The sequence below is a fragment of the Parasteatoda tepidariorum genome, chromosome 11 (assembly GCF_982258835.1).
Source record: "Parasteatoda tepidariorum strain Cologne lab strain chromosome 11, Ptep-v5.0, whole genome shotgun sequence".
In the NCBI taxonomy this organism is placed as follows: domain Eukaryota; kingdom Metazoa; phylum Arthropoda; class Arachnida; order Araneae; family Theridiidae; genus Parasteatoda; species Parasteatoda tepidariorum.
The window spans coordinates 76,522,664-76,543,236 of record NC_141765.1 but is presented as its reverse complement, the minus strand read 5'-3'; the positions used below and the strand labels follow the sequence as shown (position 1 = coordinate 76,543,236).

Below are 20,573 nucleotides of genomic sequence, written 5' to 3'. Positions count from 1 at the left end.
TTTTTTTTTGAATAATACTAGTCGTATACCTATTTCTACCACAACCGGTTATTTGACTGGAAGAACAATTTATTGCTTTATAAGGTTATCGGATCAGAAATTTTGATGAAATGCATGCTCAATGTATTGCATTAGATTAGTTGCACATTTCTGCAAAGACTGTCGCATAGTTAGTTCAATCAGAATAACTGTGAATTCAAATTTCAAGAAAGTACCTAAATTTTAGATTGGCATTTTTGTGTAAGAAAATTGACAAAAACTATATGTTTTGGTAAGTAGGTTATATTTTATTTTGATCGCTTTACTTCATTTTTAACTAACTGTTAGTTTTTACCAAGAAAAATTGAGAAACAATCAAGACAGCTCAAGTTCTTAGAAGAAATAATAATAAGAATAATAATTATAATTCTTACATATTCTTATAATTATAAGAATTATAAAAATAATAATAATTAAAACAAATATGTTTGTGGAAAATGTACAACGGAAACCGTGTATGTAAAAAATGCATTGAGCAATGAACTAAAAATTCTTATTTTTTGTGTTTGTAATACATAAAAATTGGCAATACACAATTTTGTTAATTATAATAGAGTTTTTTTAGTTTGCTTCCTTCCTAACATCCATATTTCCTCATTCAATCAAGAAACAAAAAGTCCAGTTATTTGACCAGCTATGGTAGAAATAGGTATAGATTAAGTGTTGCTATGACTAGTGTTAAACCAAAGAGTTTGGGAACCATCTCATTTTGCTTAAGTGTTACAGAAAATGAGCTTTCCCTGAAAATTTTATGAATTGGAGAAAGCCAGTTTTGCAACTGAACAACACATTTATTACTATCCATAATAAGTTCAGAAAGAAATACCTTAGTGTACTTGATCTGAAATAACACCCATTTTTCAAGATATGCAAGAAAGTACAAAATATTACGCTTGTGAAAAAGTTTCTTCCAGTATACCCCATATTTTGATACCATTTTTTTTTAAATATGAAGCCAATGAAAATGAGGAAAAAAAATCAATTAACTTAAAGCTTTAAATATATAACAGTAGCAAGAATGGTCACATTCTGACCTAACTTAAAAATTTACTCAATTGGCTACTGTGGGGATCGTAGTTATTGACAATGTCAACCTTATTCTATGAAAAGGTACCCGGACATAGAAACGAGTTAACATGTCTTATATACTAGTGAATTGAAATTGTAATTTTGTAGTGGTAGATACACTACAGCTACAAATTTAAAATAATGCTTTTTTTATATATACTATATTTACAATATATTATATCGCCTATCTTCAATAATTTGTGTGAGAGAGAGAAAAAAAAATTCCTAATGTACAAGACCCTCCCATACTAAAATGCTCAACTTTTTTTCATAGTTTTGCCTTTTATTTTCATTCATTATAATATTAGATCACAATTGTTATACAAGAACACAAAGCATAAATCTTAAGTATATGTCTTAGTAACAACACAGATAAAAACTGCAGTCTGCTTATACACCCAAATACAATAAAATATGTTAGATAAATGTCATATTTGTATATAAATGTAAAAAAATTAAGCTCAATAACAGATCTACGCTATTGAAAACAAGGCTACACTTTGAACTCTTAAAATCTGACTAACATGAGTTATGAAGTTGCACAAAAAGACTATTAAGTATGTTGAATTATTATTTCTTCTTTTATGTGATTTATATTTTAACTTATAAAATAAGTTCACTAATGCTATTTATTTTTAAGAAACTATGGCTTTTCTTCATATTAAAATTTATTATGATCATTAGGTATCAGCTAATATTGAACAAAACTTATCTTAGCGCAACAATTTTACAAACAAACTTATCTTAGCACAATTTTAATTAATCACATATTAGCAAAACTGTATTATTTCATATAATAAAAAAAGCTTTTAGGACAATTTCCGTAATTATAAAAACATAATGAACAAGTTTCAGTCCACTTCTTTTAACATATTTTTGATCTGGAAGAAACTTTTTTACCTACCTGATATAAATGATCAAAGAAAACTAATTTTGAACAAAATTTTGATTATCAATATGGGAACATTAAATTGAATTTCTAAAATAATTAAAGCTTAGTAGTGAGTATTAGAGCGACAATAAGTCCATACAATCCTAACACTTCTGCAAAAATAAGAATAAGAATCATTCCAACAAAGAGTCTAGGCTGCTGAGCAGTCCCCCTAACACCAGCATCTCCCACAATTCCAATAGCAAATCCTGCTGCCAAACCACTCAGGCCTACAGATAGACCAGCACCAAAGTGAAGAAATCCACTAAAAGAAATATATTTAATGAAGTAAACACTTGGGCATCAGAAATATTTTTTGGGGAAAAGTTCGAAAAGAGGTATGCACACATCAATTTACGTTCTGAAAACTATTTCAGATTTATTGTTTTAAATCTGCCTCACAAAAATTTTAATCAAACAGAAAATAGAAAAATATATCACTGATAAAAGTCAAAATTAAAATTATATTTTTAATACTATTTAGAGTTTTCTGCACTAAAGATCCTGTTTCTGAATAGGCAGTACGTCCTCAGATATTTTATTTATATGTCCTACGATTAATTCTTAATAACTTTGTAGTTCTTGTAATAAAAAATGAATTAAAATTCTTGTTATCAAGCATAGCCAAAACTAAATATTTCAATCCTAAAACCCCAAATCAATTTTTAATTATGTTTGCCATAAATACTTTAACATTACAACACCGCTTTCATTTAACAGGGTTGCCACTCAAATCTGGAAAAGAAATTCCCTATGTTTTCCCTGTACATATTATACACAATATATTAAGAGGAAAAACATAATCACTGTGCTCTTTTATGAGCTATATTGGGCTAACTATACTAGTTATAATTGCCGAAAAAACTTAAGGAAAAAAGGAATCGTTGAACATACTTAAGACAAATAATGCTATAGTGAGTGAACTAGTTTAATAAAGCTGAAATATCATCCTTAAATATTCCTTTGAGTGGTTACCATCTTTAAAAAGACGAAAATAAGAAACAAAATTCTCTGTATTTTCCCAGTTTCTAAAGAAAAACTCAAAATTCCCTGCATTTTCCCTGTTATTTCAGGTGATTTTTAAATCCAGGTTTTCCCTGTTCTCCCTGTGGAGTGGCAACCCTGTTTAACTATCTCTGCAAGTCTATTTTTCCTGCTCATTAATTATTAAACAAGTGTTTAGATAAATTTTCAACATATGCAGATGCATATACTAACCCCTTTTTAAATTAAAAATAATGCGTATAGCTGATTTTTTCCTATTTATAATATGACGTATATTAAGAAAATCTCTACATCATAAATTCAAATAAGAAAAGTCTTTTCTTTGGTGAGAATTCGTCTGATGTTGCTTGTAAGGTACAACATTGCTTCTGATAGAAATTCAAAAATTTTCTTTAATTATTTTTCCCCTAAGAAAATAAATGTAAAAAGCAATTTTCATCTCGATAAAAATTGAAAAGTGAAAGAGTTAAAAAAATATTAAAATAAATATAATTGTTTCTTTTCAAAAATTGTTTAATTGCAGTTCTTTTTAAGCTCAACAAAGCACAAATTCATTTTTAAAATACATTTTCTAAAAAGATAAACAAAACGATTCTTCTACTTATAAACTCTAACTCAGAAGGTGCTCAAAATTACGAAGTACATTATAGAACAATCGAAGTCCCTGTAGATGATTTCACTCTAATTTCACAGTACAATACCTTCTCACACCCTAACTTGGGAAGATCAACAAACATCAACATTTTGTAAATAATGTTTATTAACTGTAATTCTCTAGTTTGGTTTATTTTGTCAATGTAAGCTTTCTATTTCAGTATGTTCACAATGGCTACAGTGAGCAACTTTACATGACCAGTTGATAGAATACATTAAAAATGAAACATGATTTTACTCTTCCCTAACAGCAAAATAACTTGGGCCCTCAATGGATTCACGAATCTTGGCTCAATAAGGATATTGGCCCTATATAGAATTGTCTGATTCTCACGATATTTTACAGCCACTGTACGAACAATATCGGCCCTATATAGAACTGCTAGATTCAAATGATATTTTATATTCATTATTCATCAGTATAAGCCCTATATTGGTAATATATAGGACGATATTGGCCCTAAATAAGACCAATATCAAAAAATCTAGACATCCCAATATTGGTTGATTGGTGCATGTTCATATAGGACTCATATTGAGCCAATTTTGCACCCAACTGGGGTCAAGGAAAAAATTTTGCTAGGGTTTACATTCATTTACTTATTATTTTTCAACTAAAATTCTTATTTCTTTATAACCCAATTGCCACAATAGCTTGATACCACATAGTTTACCTTAGTTTTGAAAGCATAAACAATATTATATTGATAGTGCAGCGACTCAACTAAATCGTAACCGAGACAGTTACGATCAATAACTTTATCTCTTACTTCTCATCCGCCAGAAGAATCCTAACTGTCACTGTAGCATGAGGCTCTAGGCTCGTTTAGATTACTCTTCTTTATACTTAATACTTTAAATGTAAATAAATACTAAATTAATGCAAAACTCTATCAATTCATCTCCTGAACACAACCAACCACCACAATAGAATTAAATAAGAAACTTTTTCATTGTTATTACATTTGAATTTCTATTATCATATTTCTTTTGCAACTGCACATAGGGTATATCGCAAAATAAATTTATTAAAGAAATAAATTATTGCTATTAAATTTTTATTTTAAACACATCAAGATTTATATAAGATTTGAAAAATAGGCATTGTTGTTTGTAATTTATAAATCTCAAATCATGAGTTGTACATTACATAATTAAAAAATTTCATTGCAAGACTTTAAATTCATTATGTATTTTTTGAATTACAGATGATATGTCACAACTGATATTTAATCACTCATCATAAATTAATTTAGAGTCATCTTATAACCTTACCTTAGAAATACCATAGAATTAGCTGCATGTATAGTAAAATAGGCTGCACAGTCAGATTTTTCAACAAAAAATAAGCACCTTTTAAGTACTTTTTAAGCACTCAAAAAACTTTTTAATCACTTTCCAAAATGAAATCATAATTAGGATTTGTGCAGCAATAAAAATTATTTTTTTCTATCATTTCAAGTTCTTAATTTATAAACATAAAATCAATAAAATTCAAAAGCATTTTCAAAAACCTTACATAATCATGATAAAATAACTAGTTTCTGATAAATATTGCAGAGAAAATAGTGAAAATCATGCATTTTTTGTAATTTAGAACGACAGCATTTTTTGTAATTTAGAACGACAATCCATGAGGCAATGAAAAAATTCTTTTTAAAAGATAGAAAATTAAGCACTTTTTCCAAACTGAATAAATTTAGTGAATTTCTGATTAAAAAATGAACTAAAGAGCTTTTAAAAATTGTAAATAAAAAATAAGCACCTATTAAAAATGCTACTCACCCCGTAAAGGAATTCATGTTCCAATTAAAATATTAAAATAATGTGTTTTCAATTACATGGCTATTTATATTCCGGAAAAAAAGAGAAAAGATTGGAAGTAAAACCAATTCATGTATACCTTGTTTTTGAATGGATTAAAATATTCCTATCAAAATATAATTATCTATTATAAAATTTAGCTGAATACAATTTACATAGCTGCCAACATGGATAGGAAAAAAACCCAATAGATTTTACGAAATAGTATAAATTTCATGATAATCGTTGCGTAATGTATTAAATATTTTACCCAAAGGGAATTTTAGAGATTTTTATACTCACCCAAATAGAAAAACTGCAATTTCCAATTATGACTGACATTAAACATACTTTAAACATTACGCAATATGTTTACTCATAATTTCGAATATTAATAGGCATTTAATTTATCAAAGACAGTTTGAAGATTTTTTCAATTAATTTAAAAACAGTTTTGAATAAAAATAAACTGAATATTTTAGAACAAAAAAAGTTTTGAACTGATTTCTAAAAATGAGGTTCGCTTCATTATGTATTAGTAATACTTACTTAAATATCCAAGCTACCAAGCAATTATCTGTACAAAAATTCTATTTCAATATTGTTTTTTTTCTTCAGGAAACATACCCAGTTTAAGGGAATTTTCTAAAATGCTCAAAAATCAGGAGAATTTCAATTAAACCAGTAGACCAGGCGATACTGGCAAAATCCAGTAGTCTACTGGAAAATCGATAGAGTTGGCATCTATGAATTTATAATATTAATATTTCATTATGAAAGGTACATTTCTTTTTTTTTTTTTAAATCCATTGAATCAATACAAATTTTAAAATATTTCAGGCAATACATTTCATATTAACCATTATTTCCTATTAAAGCTTTAAAAAGTATACAATGCTTTTTTTCCTCCCCCATTTATTTTGACATAATAGTGTTTAAGTTTACTAATATCAGAGTTTGTAGTTGTCATGAAATTTCTGAGTTTCCTTATAAAAATTATTTTGCTGTTATTTGTCCTTTATTTTTAGCCTTTCTTCCAGATATTTCTGATTTGTGTGTGTTCAAAACATCACATTTTCTATGATTACTAATACATTTCCTAAAATAATCAGTTTGAATAATCAAAAGATTTGAATTTTTGATCCAATTTTTTTTTTTTTTTTTAATTAATAGTTCATACAGAAAAGCACTTTTGAATACAAATGCTAAAATGCATATTCACAGTGCTTTCGTTTAAAAATTATTGAAACCCCATTTAAAATATTTTTTAATGCAAATTATACTTTTTTTAATTTGTTGTTTGTAAATAAACTGGAACAAATATTTTGTACTAAAAAATGTCCTGGTTTTATATCGTACTAAAAAATTTCCTGGTTTTTTCTTTATTCCACTACAAGGCCAGCACTTTGCTTATTAACATAATGCAGCATTAAATAAAATGAAAGACAATCTAAATATTGTAGATAAATTCCAGGGTTGGAAAAAATCGTGAATTATTGGGGGGAAAAAAGGATTTTTTTGATTTAAGTCTGATTTTCTTTTTTTTTTAAGTTTTATTTAAATCAGTTTTTTCAACATTTACAAATCAAAGCATCAAATACAATGTTCCAATAATATTTAAGATTATTTAAAAACCAAACAACAGCTAAAATAGCTAATATTTCTTATTATACTAAGATGGTTAAAATTATTATTTAATTGTTAAAAATTAACCATTGAATAAATTAAATATTTCAAGACCAACTAAAGATTGGTATACTATTTGTTAATTATATAACAATGAAAACTAAATTAGTTTAAATAATAAAAAAAAATTATTGGAAAAAAAAACTATTTTAAAAAGAACAAGTCCTGATATATGTGAGCTACATATACCAACTGCATTCTAATAAGCATTAAACTTAATAGGTATAATTGAAATATGTTTCTCGCCCCAAAAACTATTTTACACACATTTAATGGAAAATCATAACAAAAAAGTTTAATGCCACTTTTATTCACCTTTAGTTCATTTTTTTACTTTTATTTTTAATCTCTTTTAAAATATAATAATTAACTTATATATCCCCTTTATTATTTAGTAAATAACCTTATTCACGAAATAGGACTCTAAAAAATCATACCCTAAATAATGTTTATGCAAATTACATAGTATAAAGATATTTTATACTTAAAGTAAGAAATTTTTTAAAAATCAGCTTATTTAAATTAATGATTTTTTTTTAAAAAAAAATCACTGTTGATTTATATCAATGTATTTTTAATAAAATAATGAAAGGGACATGCATGTAGATATAAAAATTTGCATGCTACTTCTTAGTGAAAACCTTCATTATCAATGAAATCGAACTTTAAAAAAAATCACAACATAAAAATGTTTTTATTATTATATGTTTTAAAAATAATTTATGCTTATAATTAGTTTAATAAAATCTTTTCAAATGGATTTTTTTAAAAAAATTTTTTTTTTTTTTTTCATAAAATAATTAAAGGGATATGAAGGTGAAGATAATTTACATGCATATCCCTTTCCTTATTTCTTAATAAAATACCATCATTATCACTGAAATCAGACTTAAAAAAATCGGACCCAAAATAATGTATTTATTAATTACATTGTATAAACATAATTTTTATGATTAAATTAATAATTTTTTGTAAAACAATTAAATCTTTTTAATTAATGGCTTTTAAAAAATCACAGATGATTTAAATCAATGATTGAAAAAAAAAATCAAAAGGTTCAAATTGCGATTTTTATTATGATCTAAACCAAGTAATTTAACCCTGGTGAACTCTGAGTGTTTCTTATTAGAATTGCTTTGAATACAACAACAGGGTGCATAACCAAATTATTCAACAAAAAATAATCACCTTTTAACTACTCAGAAAATATTTTTAAGCACCTTAAAAAAATATCATAGTTAGGCAGGGTTGGAAAGTTTTTGACAATTGACAGTTTTATCTTGTTTTAATCATCATTTTTTTCTTACTATACACAGCTTATTACATCTAAATAAAAAGTTATGCAATTAAATGATCACACAATATTTTAATTACACTTTTTTTTTCAAATTAAGGTTGGTTCATTAAGATAAAAAGTATAGGTCATATCTTAATGAACTAACTTTTTGGTTCAAATTAAGATAAAAAGTATCGACACTCAGGTTCCGTTACTTTTCATTGTAGTATGCATTTTTACCGGAACTTGTTACGGAACAAAAAATATGATATACTCAAATTTTTACAGTAACAATTACCGTAAAACGACTGAATCACTTTAATAAAAAAATATTACTGTAAAAATTATGGTATAAATTTTTTTGGCATTGTTTGTCAAAAATCATGAAATTTTGAATTATGTAAAAACGAATGGCGTTTTCGTACGCTACGGACTGACAATACGCCGAAATAGATTGGGGTTGAATTAATTGTGAAAACGCTGAATAGAACAATGTGAACTGTTTTTTTGCATAATTCGAAGCGAAAATCAACATAGTAAAGGAAAAATCTCATTCTGAAAAAGGGAAAATAAAGCACTTTAAAAAAAAAAAAAAATAATGAAGAAAGCAACTTTAAGGGCTTTTAAAAAAAAAATTGAAAATGCTAAGCACCCTGAACAAATTTATTTTGAAAATTTTAAAAAAATGAGTTTAGTCATAATAGAATGCAAATTTGTTTTTACTGATAGTAAAAAATATAAAAAATTCTACACATGAACTGAAAAGTAAATGAAACAGGCAAGTACATCTTTAGATTTATGCTCGTTTTTTTCACAAGCATGATGTGTCTTTAACGAGATTAAAAAGTTAGTTTCTCTAACTTTTTATTTAAACTAATTACATTATTTAACTAATATAATCGTTAACACTCAGAAAATTAATTTGATGATGTGAAATGTTAAGCATTTTTAGAGCTTTTCGCTCACATCAATTATTTTTTTACATATATTTCCAGGAAAGCTATGTTTAAACATTTAAAAATTATTTATTTAGGTTATTTAATAAAATATAAATTTCCATTGAACTGAAAAGTGGAGAATTTTGATGAGAAAATTTAATAGTTTCTTTATTTGGTTTCATTTAAACTATTTATTAAAATAATAAAATATTAAAACTCTTGATTTTTTTGCCAGGATCCTGTTTATGGAATTTTGTAAAAAACATAAGAAAATTTTGTGAAAATAATTCAACATATTTCTATTTCTTGTAAAAAAATTACATTTATATAAATTATGATTGTAATATTTAAACTAACAGTCACAATGGAAATATATAACATTTAAATAAATAAATTTACCCATTTTTTAAAACCCAACTTATAATTCTTAATTCCTGACAATATACTAAAATGATTCTTTTTATAATTTTTTAAAATGACAAGAAATAGATTTATTTCTTTTTAATGACATTTCATGAAATGTTAACATATTAAAATATAAATGAATAAAAATCATCAAAACTATAAACCATATTATTTTAAGAAATAAAAAAAGTTAAATTTCATAACTAACTATTAAGATTGTTAGATACAGATCACTAGGACACAGAAAAGGATCATTCTTGAATAGTAAAAGATAGCTTCATGAAAATATTCTAAAATTATTATCTGTATGGACATAGAATTTAAATGTTTTGAATTATACAAAATGCATTCTTTCTTTGCTTTTTATCCATAGACTTAGTTTTGCAAACTTTTTAAAATAACTTGAGTGAATATGAATCTTGATGTTTCATTTTAAAATCGTGTGAATACAAGTTGCGATATTGGATTTTAAAAATCTGTTAGAATGAATTCCTGTGTAACTTTTAAATTGCGTGAATTTGAATAGCAATATCAAATTTTTAAAAAGTGTGAATGTGAAACACAATGTTTAACTTTTAAATCACATAATAATTCCAAAAATTGATGTTTGTTTGTCGAGTGAATTTGAATCTTGAAATTAGATTTTTAAATTTTGCGCCTACTAATAGCGATATAAAATTTTAAACTGTGAGAATACAAATCCTTGATTTTTGATTTTGAAATCACATGAATTTGAATGGTAATGCACAATTTTGAAATCAAGGGGAAACATATTGCAATATTTGATAAATTGTGATTTGCAAATAGCGATTTATTTGAAAATTGCAATTTGTAAATCAATTCAATACACATAGCAACAAATATGATTCGAAAAACATGTGAAGTTGTAAATTACATGAATATTAATCAAAGATCACGATGGTGATAAATCATTTTAACATGTTCATTGCCAGCCAAGAACTGGTGGTTATGCTATATCCATCATGAAAAGTGATAATCGATAAAAAATAAAATGAAAGTTAAATTTTCTTTCCTCAGCAACCATTTTAGATTTTAAAATTCCAGTAAGTTTATTTCAAAAAACAATATTATTGTTGGGAGAAAATGTTTGCAAAAATAGTAGGGTGTTAATATGTCTCTTGTGATCTATTTTATCAACATAAACTACTAGAGAGAATTTCGTCAGACGCTGGTACATAATTAGCAGCAAAATTGTTGGTATGAATTGTGATTTCTAGACATCTTCAATGCAAATCACAAGGTGAATTTTATAAGTTGCTTTATGTTTTAACTAATTGAGAGCATCAAGAAATCTGGATTGTTGAAGACAAGAACAATCGGAACTTTCCGAGGAGACAGCAGACTTTATGGTTTTTCTTAAAATGCAAAAATTTCGCTATTTTACAAAAACACAATAACTCGAGCAAATATCTAAAAAGTATCTGCAAAATTTAAGAACTTTCAAGGATGTATCCATGCATGACATGCGTCTACATTATCTAACTACGCCTTTGATTTTTTCTATTCTATACTGAATATTATCTGATAATGTCATGGATCCATATTCATTATAGCCTTTCTTTCGTTTCAATAGATGTTGAAGAAGACTATTTTTGTCATGATTCAGAAAATAATTCATGTTTTTATGTTGACAAAAATTACCTTTGAGATGTAATAAAACACATTTTAAGATATAATAGATCTGTATAGATTTTTGTGAAAGGTCTGCTTAAATTATTTGGAATTTCGCGAAATATTCATTTTTAGGAGTCAAAATTTTGTAAAGGGTCAGTTTTTAGAAATTTGAATTTTGTGAAAGGTTTTTGTAAAGGGATCCTATTTTTCCCTAGATTGAACCTTGAGAATGAACTCTGTATTTGATGCAAGTTTTCTGTCGTTAAAAATGACGATAATACAAATGTACTTTTAATTTAAAAGATTGATTTCAACTTTGGCATGTGGCAGCAATAAAAATTCACCAAAGATGGTTGGTGAGAAAAAAAAATTGCCAAACATCGAACGCAAATGGATAACAAATCAATTTTGTAAACGAGATTTTTGATCATGGTGGAACTAGATTTTGTGACTGGACTCATTCGTATCAATTCATACAATAGTCAGATTTCCAATTAATGAAAAAAATTTACTATACAGTTTATTTTTTAAATGAATTTTCAAATCAAAAAGTATAGAAAATTATTAAAACTTACTTGTACAACTTATACCCTTCTTTAGGAGATTTTATATTATTAGCTATTAATACTGCGACTACTAGTCCATAAATAGCAATAATACCAGCCATAACAACTGGGATTATAGATTTCATAATCAGCTCTGGTCTCATGATAGACATGGCAGCGATGCCAGTACCAGATTTGGCCGTACCATATGCTGCACCAAGGGCTGTAACAAATACATAAAAATCATTATTTAAAATTTAAAAAATGCAAATTTTAAAAAATTTAAAAGCTGTTTTACAAAAGGTTAGAGGTTTCTTTAAAAGTGGAATAAATTGCCCAAAAGAAATTGGTTTCTTCGATAAAGAATTGAAGAAACTTATTTGATCAATATGATATTGAAAAAATTGCAACTTTCATACAATAGATAGCCAAAGAAAAGGTAAAAACCAATATAAGGTACGTACAGTCATGCCACAGCAGATTTGGAAAGAAAAGCTGATTTTTGTATGGTAACAAAACTTCAAAAATAGTTTTTTGAAACTATGAACTATAATAGAACTTCAAACAAATTATTATATTAAATAAAATAGATAAAATAAAATAAAAAACTATAAACATTTTGAGTAAACTTATTTTAAATTAAGATTTTTGTCATTACTTATTAAAATCTCAATTGGAGTAATTTTTTATCATGAAACAATTTTAAAATTTAATATTCTTTTGCAAATTCGATTTTGGTTTAATATTTTTAATCTGTTTCACTAGTTTTGAATATAATATATATATTTTTTTAAAAAAAATCAATTTGTGAATGACCCTCAGTTTACTACATCTAAAATGTCTGTATACATTGAATTGTTAATCAAATTAAAAGAATTGGAGTTTTTGAAACAACTAAATGCAATTTCAGAATTGTTAAATTTATGATAGAAATCAATAAAGAAAAAAAAATCGGAATTCCATGGATCTATGGAAAAATGGCATGTCCTTATGTAAATAATTATAACATTATTTTAGCGAAGATCTCTAAAATGAATTGATTAAAGCTTGGTACCCAGAGAATAAAAAACTTGTGAAACATGGATCACTCACTTACTGTAAGATGAAACACATTTTACAGATAAAATTAACAAGACTTAATTTACAACCACTTTATGAAAAATGCGAAAAGCACGCTTTTGCATAATACATGGCGGAAATTGACATGGTAAAAAAAATCTCCTTTTTTTAAAGGGAAAATTAACCACTTTTTAAAAAGACCCTATGAAAAAAGCACCTTTAGGGGCTTTTAAAAATCTAAAATCAAAAATAAGCATCTTTCAGCACTTTTTAAAAATTCTACGCACCATGTGTAGTGGGAGTTAGGAACTTAGTACTGTTAACACTAAGCTTTAATTTCATTTAAATTTAAAAGAAAATGATTGGTGATTAGACTGGCAGTATTAATTATGTGCATACACAGATGTAACAGAGAGGGTAGAAATGCGCGCCAAGAAAGTCAGACGGGCAGAACGATGAGACAACTTAATGCCTGTAAATATAGTTCTTGTAAATAAATTATAAATATGTTATCAAACTCTTACTTCCTCCTCCCCCCAACCAAGCTACTTGACACCTGACATAATGGTATAGCCAACAATACTTACCTGTGGTCTCTTTTCAGGTATTTTGCTTAAAATAAGTATCATTCTCCCTTTTTTTTCTAAAGTGGGCTGTCCTTATGCTCTTCTAATGGAAATTTTTTTGAGAGCTTCTCTTATTCATATTTGCATTTCTTAATTGATCATTGTTCACATCACTATTATATTTGTGCATAATTTAAAAACTAAAAAATCTATCCTCGAAGACATGCCAAAAACTAAACGAGCAAGGAGAAGCAGCATTGTACACTGGTCTGAAAGAATGTATTATAAATCAGCAGGATTGATGTTTCCGATTTACTAAGAAGCAGACAGAAACTAGCAGGGAATGGAAAGGGAAGAAGGCAGCATTTCTGTAATTCTTGAGAAAATTAATTGCAGAAAAAATTTCAAGGACTCACAATTAATAAACATGGACAAAGTCCCATTAACGTTCGATTATATTTCCAACAGGACAGTTCATCCAACTAGTGAAATATTGATTACCGTAGCCACTACAGGCAATGAGAAGGCGTCATTTGTGGGCATGCACTGTAAGTGGCTATAAGTTCACCCATGTTAATTTTCAAAATAAAAACGACGTTGACGATCACATGTTATAGTGCTATATAATGTGAAGGTCTGGACGGGAGAAAGGCTTATGCTAGACTGGATAAGTATTGTATTGCATAGAATAAAAGGTGTTATTCCACCCAGCTAAGTGGAGTTCTGCATCCCTGACTACAATTCTAAAGAGTTTGACAAAAGATCCTAACCTTTAGACTTAACAATAAACAAAAACTTCAAAGGCTACATAGAGGATAGCTGCTACATTTTAGATTTTCAAATTCATGACTTTTCATTAACTAATTCCAAGAATTTTTCATGACTTAACAAAGTTACTATTTTCCCCAACAAAAACACAGCAATAAATTTAAAAAAGCATTATAATGACATTAATTGAAATGATACGTATAACCAAAACTGTTATAATCTGCATCTTCATATTTGAAGATCTTAAATTTAAAAAACAGGGTAAAGAAAAAGTTGAAGCAATAAAGTAACTGAAAAAAATGCAAAAGAAAATATATTAGTTTCTTTTTTCTGCAGAATTATATTCGAAAGATACTTTCCTTGTTAATCGAAAAGGAAAGAAATACTCCCGATTTTTCTGTTCTCATTTTGGAATTAAAAATATTTGCCAATGACTTGCTTGCTTCAGCTAGAATTTTAAATTTATAAAAAAAAATAACAAAAATTCTTAAATTACAGAAGTCTAAAAGATAGTTTGTTCCAGAAATGTTTTTTATTTAATTTTTTGAAAGAACACCATAATTTTTAAGGAACATGATAAAAACATTATATATTTTAATAAAATATGACTGTGAGTGGAGATTTTCTTACGAATTCAGATATTTGGAACACCAACCATGAAATTGGGGGCAGGGGTAATTTCATTTTAAAAATGAGATTTTTTGGCAACCTTAATCTATGACAGTTCATGATTTTTTTTTTAAATATAATTAAAATCATGACCTTTCATGACAAATTTTGTTCAATAGCAAAATTCATGACTTTCTAGGAGCGCAGATAGCCTATACATGAGAGAGAAGTGGATAGTCTCGGGAATGCACACAAAAAACAGAAGTTTGAGGATTACTGAAGTAGCAAACTGGGTATCAGCTGCATGGAAGAAACTGATACACCTGAAGTAATGGTTTGTTAGAACAGTAAGCGCAGCCGAACGTCAGCGACAAGTGAGCATCAACCTTTGATTGGTCAATTTGGGGGATGGTCAGAATACGTCATCAGACACCAAGTCTTGTCGTTACCTGCCGCACGAGTCCACTTCGTTCTGATTCCCACGTGCAGTTGAGGTTAACGTTATAAAGTAAATCGAAGATATGGCGGAATGTAATGAATATTTTGAAGAAAAATTGATTTCAGAAGTGAAAAAGAGACCTCTCCTCTATACTGTAAAAACAAAATCATACAAAGATTCGATTATAAAAAATAATCTATGGCTGGAAATGGCGGAAGAACTTGGAGTTGCAGGTTAGTAAATATTTATTTATATATTTAAAATTGTAACTTATTCAATTATTTTATGCAGATAAAACAATTTCAAATTTATATCATAAGAATGAAATATTTTCTTTGACTTAAGAATTCTGTTGATAAATTTATAAAGATTGAACCATTTTTTTTTTTTTTAAACAGGGAATAATTTATTTTATCAATGGGTTAACTTTTTCCATAGTCGCAAACTTGTATGTGAGTGGGGAGGAAAATTTTTTAATTTATTTATCTTGTTCTTTAAGTTACAAAACAAATTATATCACCCGTTATGACAAAACAATTACTCTTAATATATTTATATATGACTTTGCACACTGGTGTTCAAAAGTTAAATCATATTTTTACAAATTTGCAAATTTTCAGATACCAGTGCAATTAGAAAATTGTGACTTTATGTGTATGAGAAGTAGCTTAATTTTTTATAAATTCTTTTCAATTTGTTTTATAAGCTTGAAATTTTCACCCACAATTGTACATGTAGGTAATTTAGCATTTAAAGATGGTTTATTTTTTAAAACTATTTGTTCAATCAGTTTGTAAAACACTCAAATTTGTTTTAGCTTGTTTATCACCATTTCTAATTTATATAAATCCTCTTCACTAAACTTCATTGTACCTATCTGTTTTTAGTGGAAATGCTAAAAAAGAAATGGAAGACCATCAGAGACTGTTACACGAGAAATAAAAGAAAATTACCAACTGGTTCAGCTGCAAAAAGAAAGTGCAGCACTGATCTTCAAAGACTAGATTCATTAAGGTTTTTAGATGGAACCTATTTGTTAATTAATGAGTAAGTCTTATTTATAATATGATGTATAGACTAATTTAATCAAAATTGTAGACTGTAATTTACATAAAGCTAAGTAGGATAGCTTTTGTTTAAGAAAACATTTTTTCATGCAATAGACAAATAGTGGCATTTTCAGCTGCACGAAAAAAAAATTTAAAAGAATCTACTAACCGTACTATTCAAACAAATGCTGACAAACCAGACTCTGTCATGTTATCAGTAAGTTTCCAGCTATTTGTAACTACTTGTCCGGACAAGTATTACTGTTATAAACATACATTTTTATTAGCATATATTTCCATACAATATTTTTAAAACACTCCTATGATATAGCAACTGATGCCCGTGTTTTAATAATTATATATTCTATTAATTTAATAGAAATGAGTAAAATTTAAGATTTAGTTTAAAGATAGCTTTATTACATTATCTGATAAGGGTGGAGTATTATTTGAAATATATATTTTTAGACTTATGAAAGATATTATTATTATTCAGACATTTAAGCTTATGAAATAAATTTATTTCATAAAATGTGTTAAGTGCTTTAATTTTTTCTAGACAGATAAGTTAGGAATATATAAATTATTCTAATTTTATATACGAGAAAAAACATCAGAAGTAAATTATGCTTATTTCCTCATTCTGAGACTATGGCACTTTTGTAGTTTACGAAGCTAATTTATTTTCTAAAACATAATTATTAATCTTTATTATGAAGAGTGTCTTTTAAACACTATTATTAATTTATTGCAGGACAATCTCTAATGTTGAAAATTGCTCATTTGTTGAAGAATCACAGAAAGAATTTGATTCACAGGCTGGTGAAGAAATTCGAGAGTTTAATGAAGAGAGAGAATTTCAAACTGAATATAGTTACGATCTAGATCCAACTACTAGAGACTGTGTAGATATACCTTCAAATGCATCCAGCAGCAATAGTTCTAAGAATGGTAAAAAGGGAGAAGAAGAACAGGAGCATAAGGAACGGGATAGCAGGTTGTCCCAAAAAGAAAGATTTTTTTTAGAATTTCAGTCTGCTCGAAAAGAGCGGACTGAAGCTCTAAAATCACTGATGGGACAGAAAGATGAGAAGGATGAAATAAACATTTTATTTAACCCCTTTGCCATAACAGTAAAAAATTTTCCAAAAGTATTGCAATTACAAGTAAAAATGGAAATTTCAAATATTATTTTTGAACTGGAACAGAAATGTCTAGAAAGAAGTGCTGAAATTTAAATTTTAGTTATTTGTTTAAATAAAAAATTATTCAACCAACTATGTTTTATTTCTTAGTATATTTACGTAGCTATTTTTCAAATATGTCAACACATAAAAGGTAAGTAATAATTTATTCAATGTATACAATTCAGGTTAATCAGGCTTGAGATTATATTAAATAGAAATTACCCTAATATGACAAAAATAGGAAGAGAAAAAAAATAAGCTGATGAATTCATGTATTTTTTTTTTTTCCTGATCTAGTGTCATTCTTCCTTTTCAAACTCTATTTGAAGCAATAGGGTTAGTAACTGGTATTTTTTTCTCATAATATGTTTACAGTATCTTTGACATTATCTAATTTTCTATAAAGAAATTTTGTGAAAAAAATTCCAATGAGTACATAGATCTTTTTTAAAAATATTTTTTAGCTCAACTTATTTATTAGCTATTTTGATATAGAAATAAAAATGAATATTTTAATAAAAAATATATAGATTAAATATTTATTTATTTTTTGATGAATGACTACATTTATAAACACAATCTAATATGATACATTTATTTTGTCATTTTAAAAATCAAGCGGAAAAAAAATCACAATTTTAAATTAAAATTATGGTACCTATGCTAAATGAAACTTCGTTTTAATAGCTAAAGTACAGGGGTCTGTCCAAGCCAAATTTACTACCGTTTAGCGGTACCTTCACAAATTCAACTTTAGGAAAAACGTTAGAATAATTTCACAAAATACTTTTTTCTCAAAATTTTATTTTTGTGTCTCGTAAGAAACAATAAATCCAATATTTTAACCATATTTGCGTTGATTTTTTAACATAATTTTTCATTTTCACAAATTATGAGTAAATTTTCACAAAATAGGTATCTCTCAGAAAAAACTAGACAGACCCCTGAAGTATTCTTTAAATTCTCTATTTCATCTAGTCTTTAAATTTTAATCATGCATTTGTTTCAAAATTGTTGCTATGCATTCAAAGCTATGTATTATAATAAAAAATTATTTTAGTAAGTTAGACCTTCTAAAATAATATTATAATATAGTTTTAATAACAATTTAATTTTGATTAAACAATTATAAAGTTTTTTAATCATGAATTAAAGTGTATTTGAATAAAAAAAATCTGATGATTTTTTTAAAAAAAATCTTGAACCCTAATTATAAGGCAAGTATTCTATATGATGTAACTACTAATAAAATGTACGAAATTTGCCCCAGGTTTTTTACTGTCTTTGTCAGATTTATAAAGTTTTTGACTTGTCATGTCACATCAAAAACCAAACCTTGCTTTGTTATAATTTACAAAAAAAAATTTACTGTAAATATTCATAAATTACTGAAATTTCATTTTCAATAAAGCTTATATAATTTAGTGATTAAGTGGTTAACAACTTCAAAGTGTTTTTAAGATTTCAGCTGAAATTTATGTCTTAACTTATAAATTTTATTTTAAACGATGAAAATTGTAAGCTTCCAATTATAAATGTTTAAGCTAAGATTTTTTCCTCCATTTTATGATGACTTTACATTTTCTTAGGATACATTAATATTATAAATTTAGGCAGAAAAGCTAGTAATTATTTTATAGTTAAATAAATAAGAAAAAGAAAAGTTATTAAATGATAGTAAATAAAAACAAAAATTACTAGAGTGCATTAGCCTAAGAAGAACAATAAAAATTTGACCAATTAAAATAATTAAAAGAAAAAGATAATTTTGGAATTAATACTTTACCAAGTAATATTTTATTAATTTTTTAGATGATTTCACCTTTAAACAGAATATTTAGCTGTAAATAATATGACTACACTCAATTCATCTAGATACAAGTGTATATATTTACTTAGATACAATAGAACATATTTATCTAAATATACGCCTACATATTTATTTAAAATAGTAAAAAATTTTAAATCAAAATAAATTAATATAATAAGCTATATAGATTTTAAATAAATAAAATGAAAGTTATACATTGCAAATAAATGAATGTAAAAAAATTTTAAACTTTTTTGAGCTGCATTAAATTTTATTTGTTTTAAATTTGAACTAGATTCATTAATAAGTTTTGGTTAAACAATTGAATTGGTGAATTTCAACTTCTATATTGTCAAGTTTCTTCCGGCTTCTCCACCTTCTTGCAATGCTGCACTAGCACTTTTGTCTTAATTTATATAACAAATTAATGCTGCTCCTATTGAACAAAAAGAATAATCAATTTATTGCTAATTACGACAAAATTATGGCTCTCGATAGCTAAATTATTCTCCAATGTGGCTTTTATGCAAAGCAGACTGAGCAGCCCTAGACTGGAAACAATTTTTTATCACTACACATGCACCAGATGAACTGTATAAACAAAAATTATAAGCACAATTCAAAATATGTTAATTACCGCTAAAAATCATAGCAGCTGCACTACCCATGACACCGAAAAAAGGTCCATAAATAGGAGCGTCTTCAGCCATTATAATGAATCTTTACTTAGAGTATCTGAAATCAGTTGTTTTTAAGAGTACAAGCTGATTGGGATAAAAAAACAACAAAACCACAATTACGATGGCAGACAACAATGTTGTCATATGATGGCAGCTCTTTTTGGCAGGAGAGATAATAATATCAACAAATTAAACACTGATAAACTAGAGCGTTCTTTTACACACACGATCCAAACAGTAAAAACGGGCTGTAGTGCCGTAGATATAAGGAACCCGTAATAGGAAGTGAAGGTCCTATCTTCCCGATGGCAACGAAAAACCGGTTTTCGGGGTTACCTTACTTTTGTTGTTTATCTAATTATTGGCGTTTAAAAAAAATTTACTACCATTTTTTTTTTTGTTGAGTGTTTAGTTGTACTAG

The 20,573-nt window shown here is 26.7% G+C and overlaps 1 protein-coding gene across 1 annotated transcript; it reads right to left on the bottom strand.

Annotated features, from left to right (window-relative positions):
- Positions 1–641: 641 nt before the first annotated feature.
- LOC107457047 (V-type proton ATPase 16 kDa proteolipid subunit c) lies at positions 642–20,492 on the bottom strand. Its single transcript, XM_016075086.4, has 3 exons — positions 20,110–20,492; positions 12,016–12,208; positions 642–2,303 (listed from the first exon to the last, which is right to left on the bottom strand). The coding sequence occupies exons 1-3, from the start codon at positions 20,180–20,182 to the stop codon at positions 2,096–2,098; spliced, it is 474 nt and encodes a 157-aa protein (XP_015930572.1). The 5' UTR covers positions 20,183–20,492; the 3' UTR covers positions 642–2,095.
- Positions 20,493–20,573: the final 81 nt, after the last annotated feature.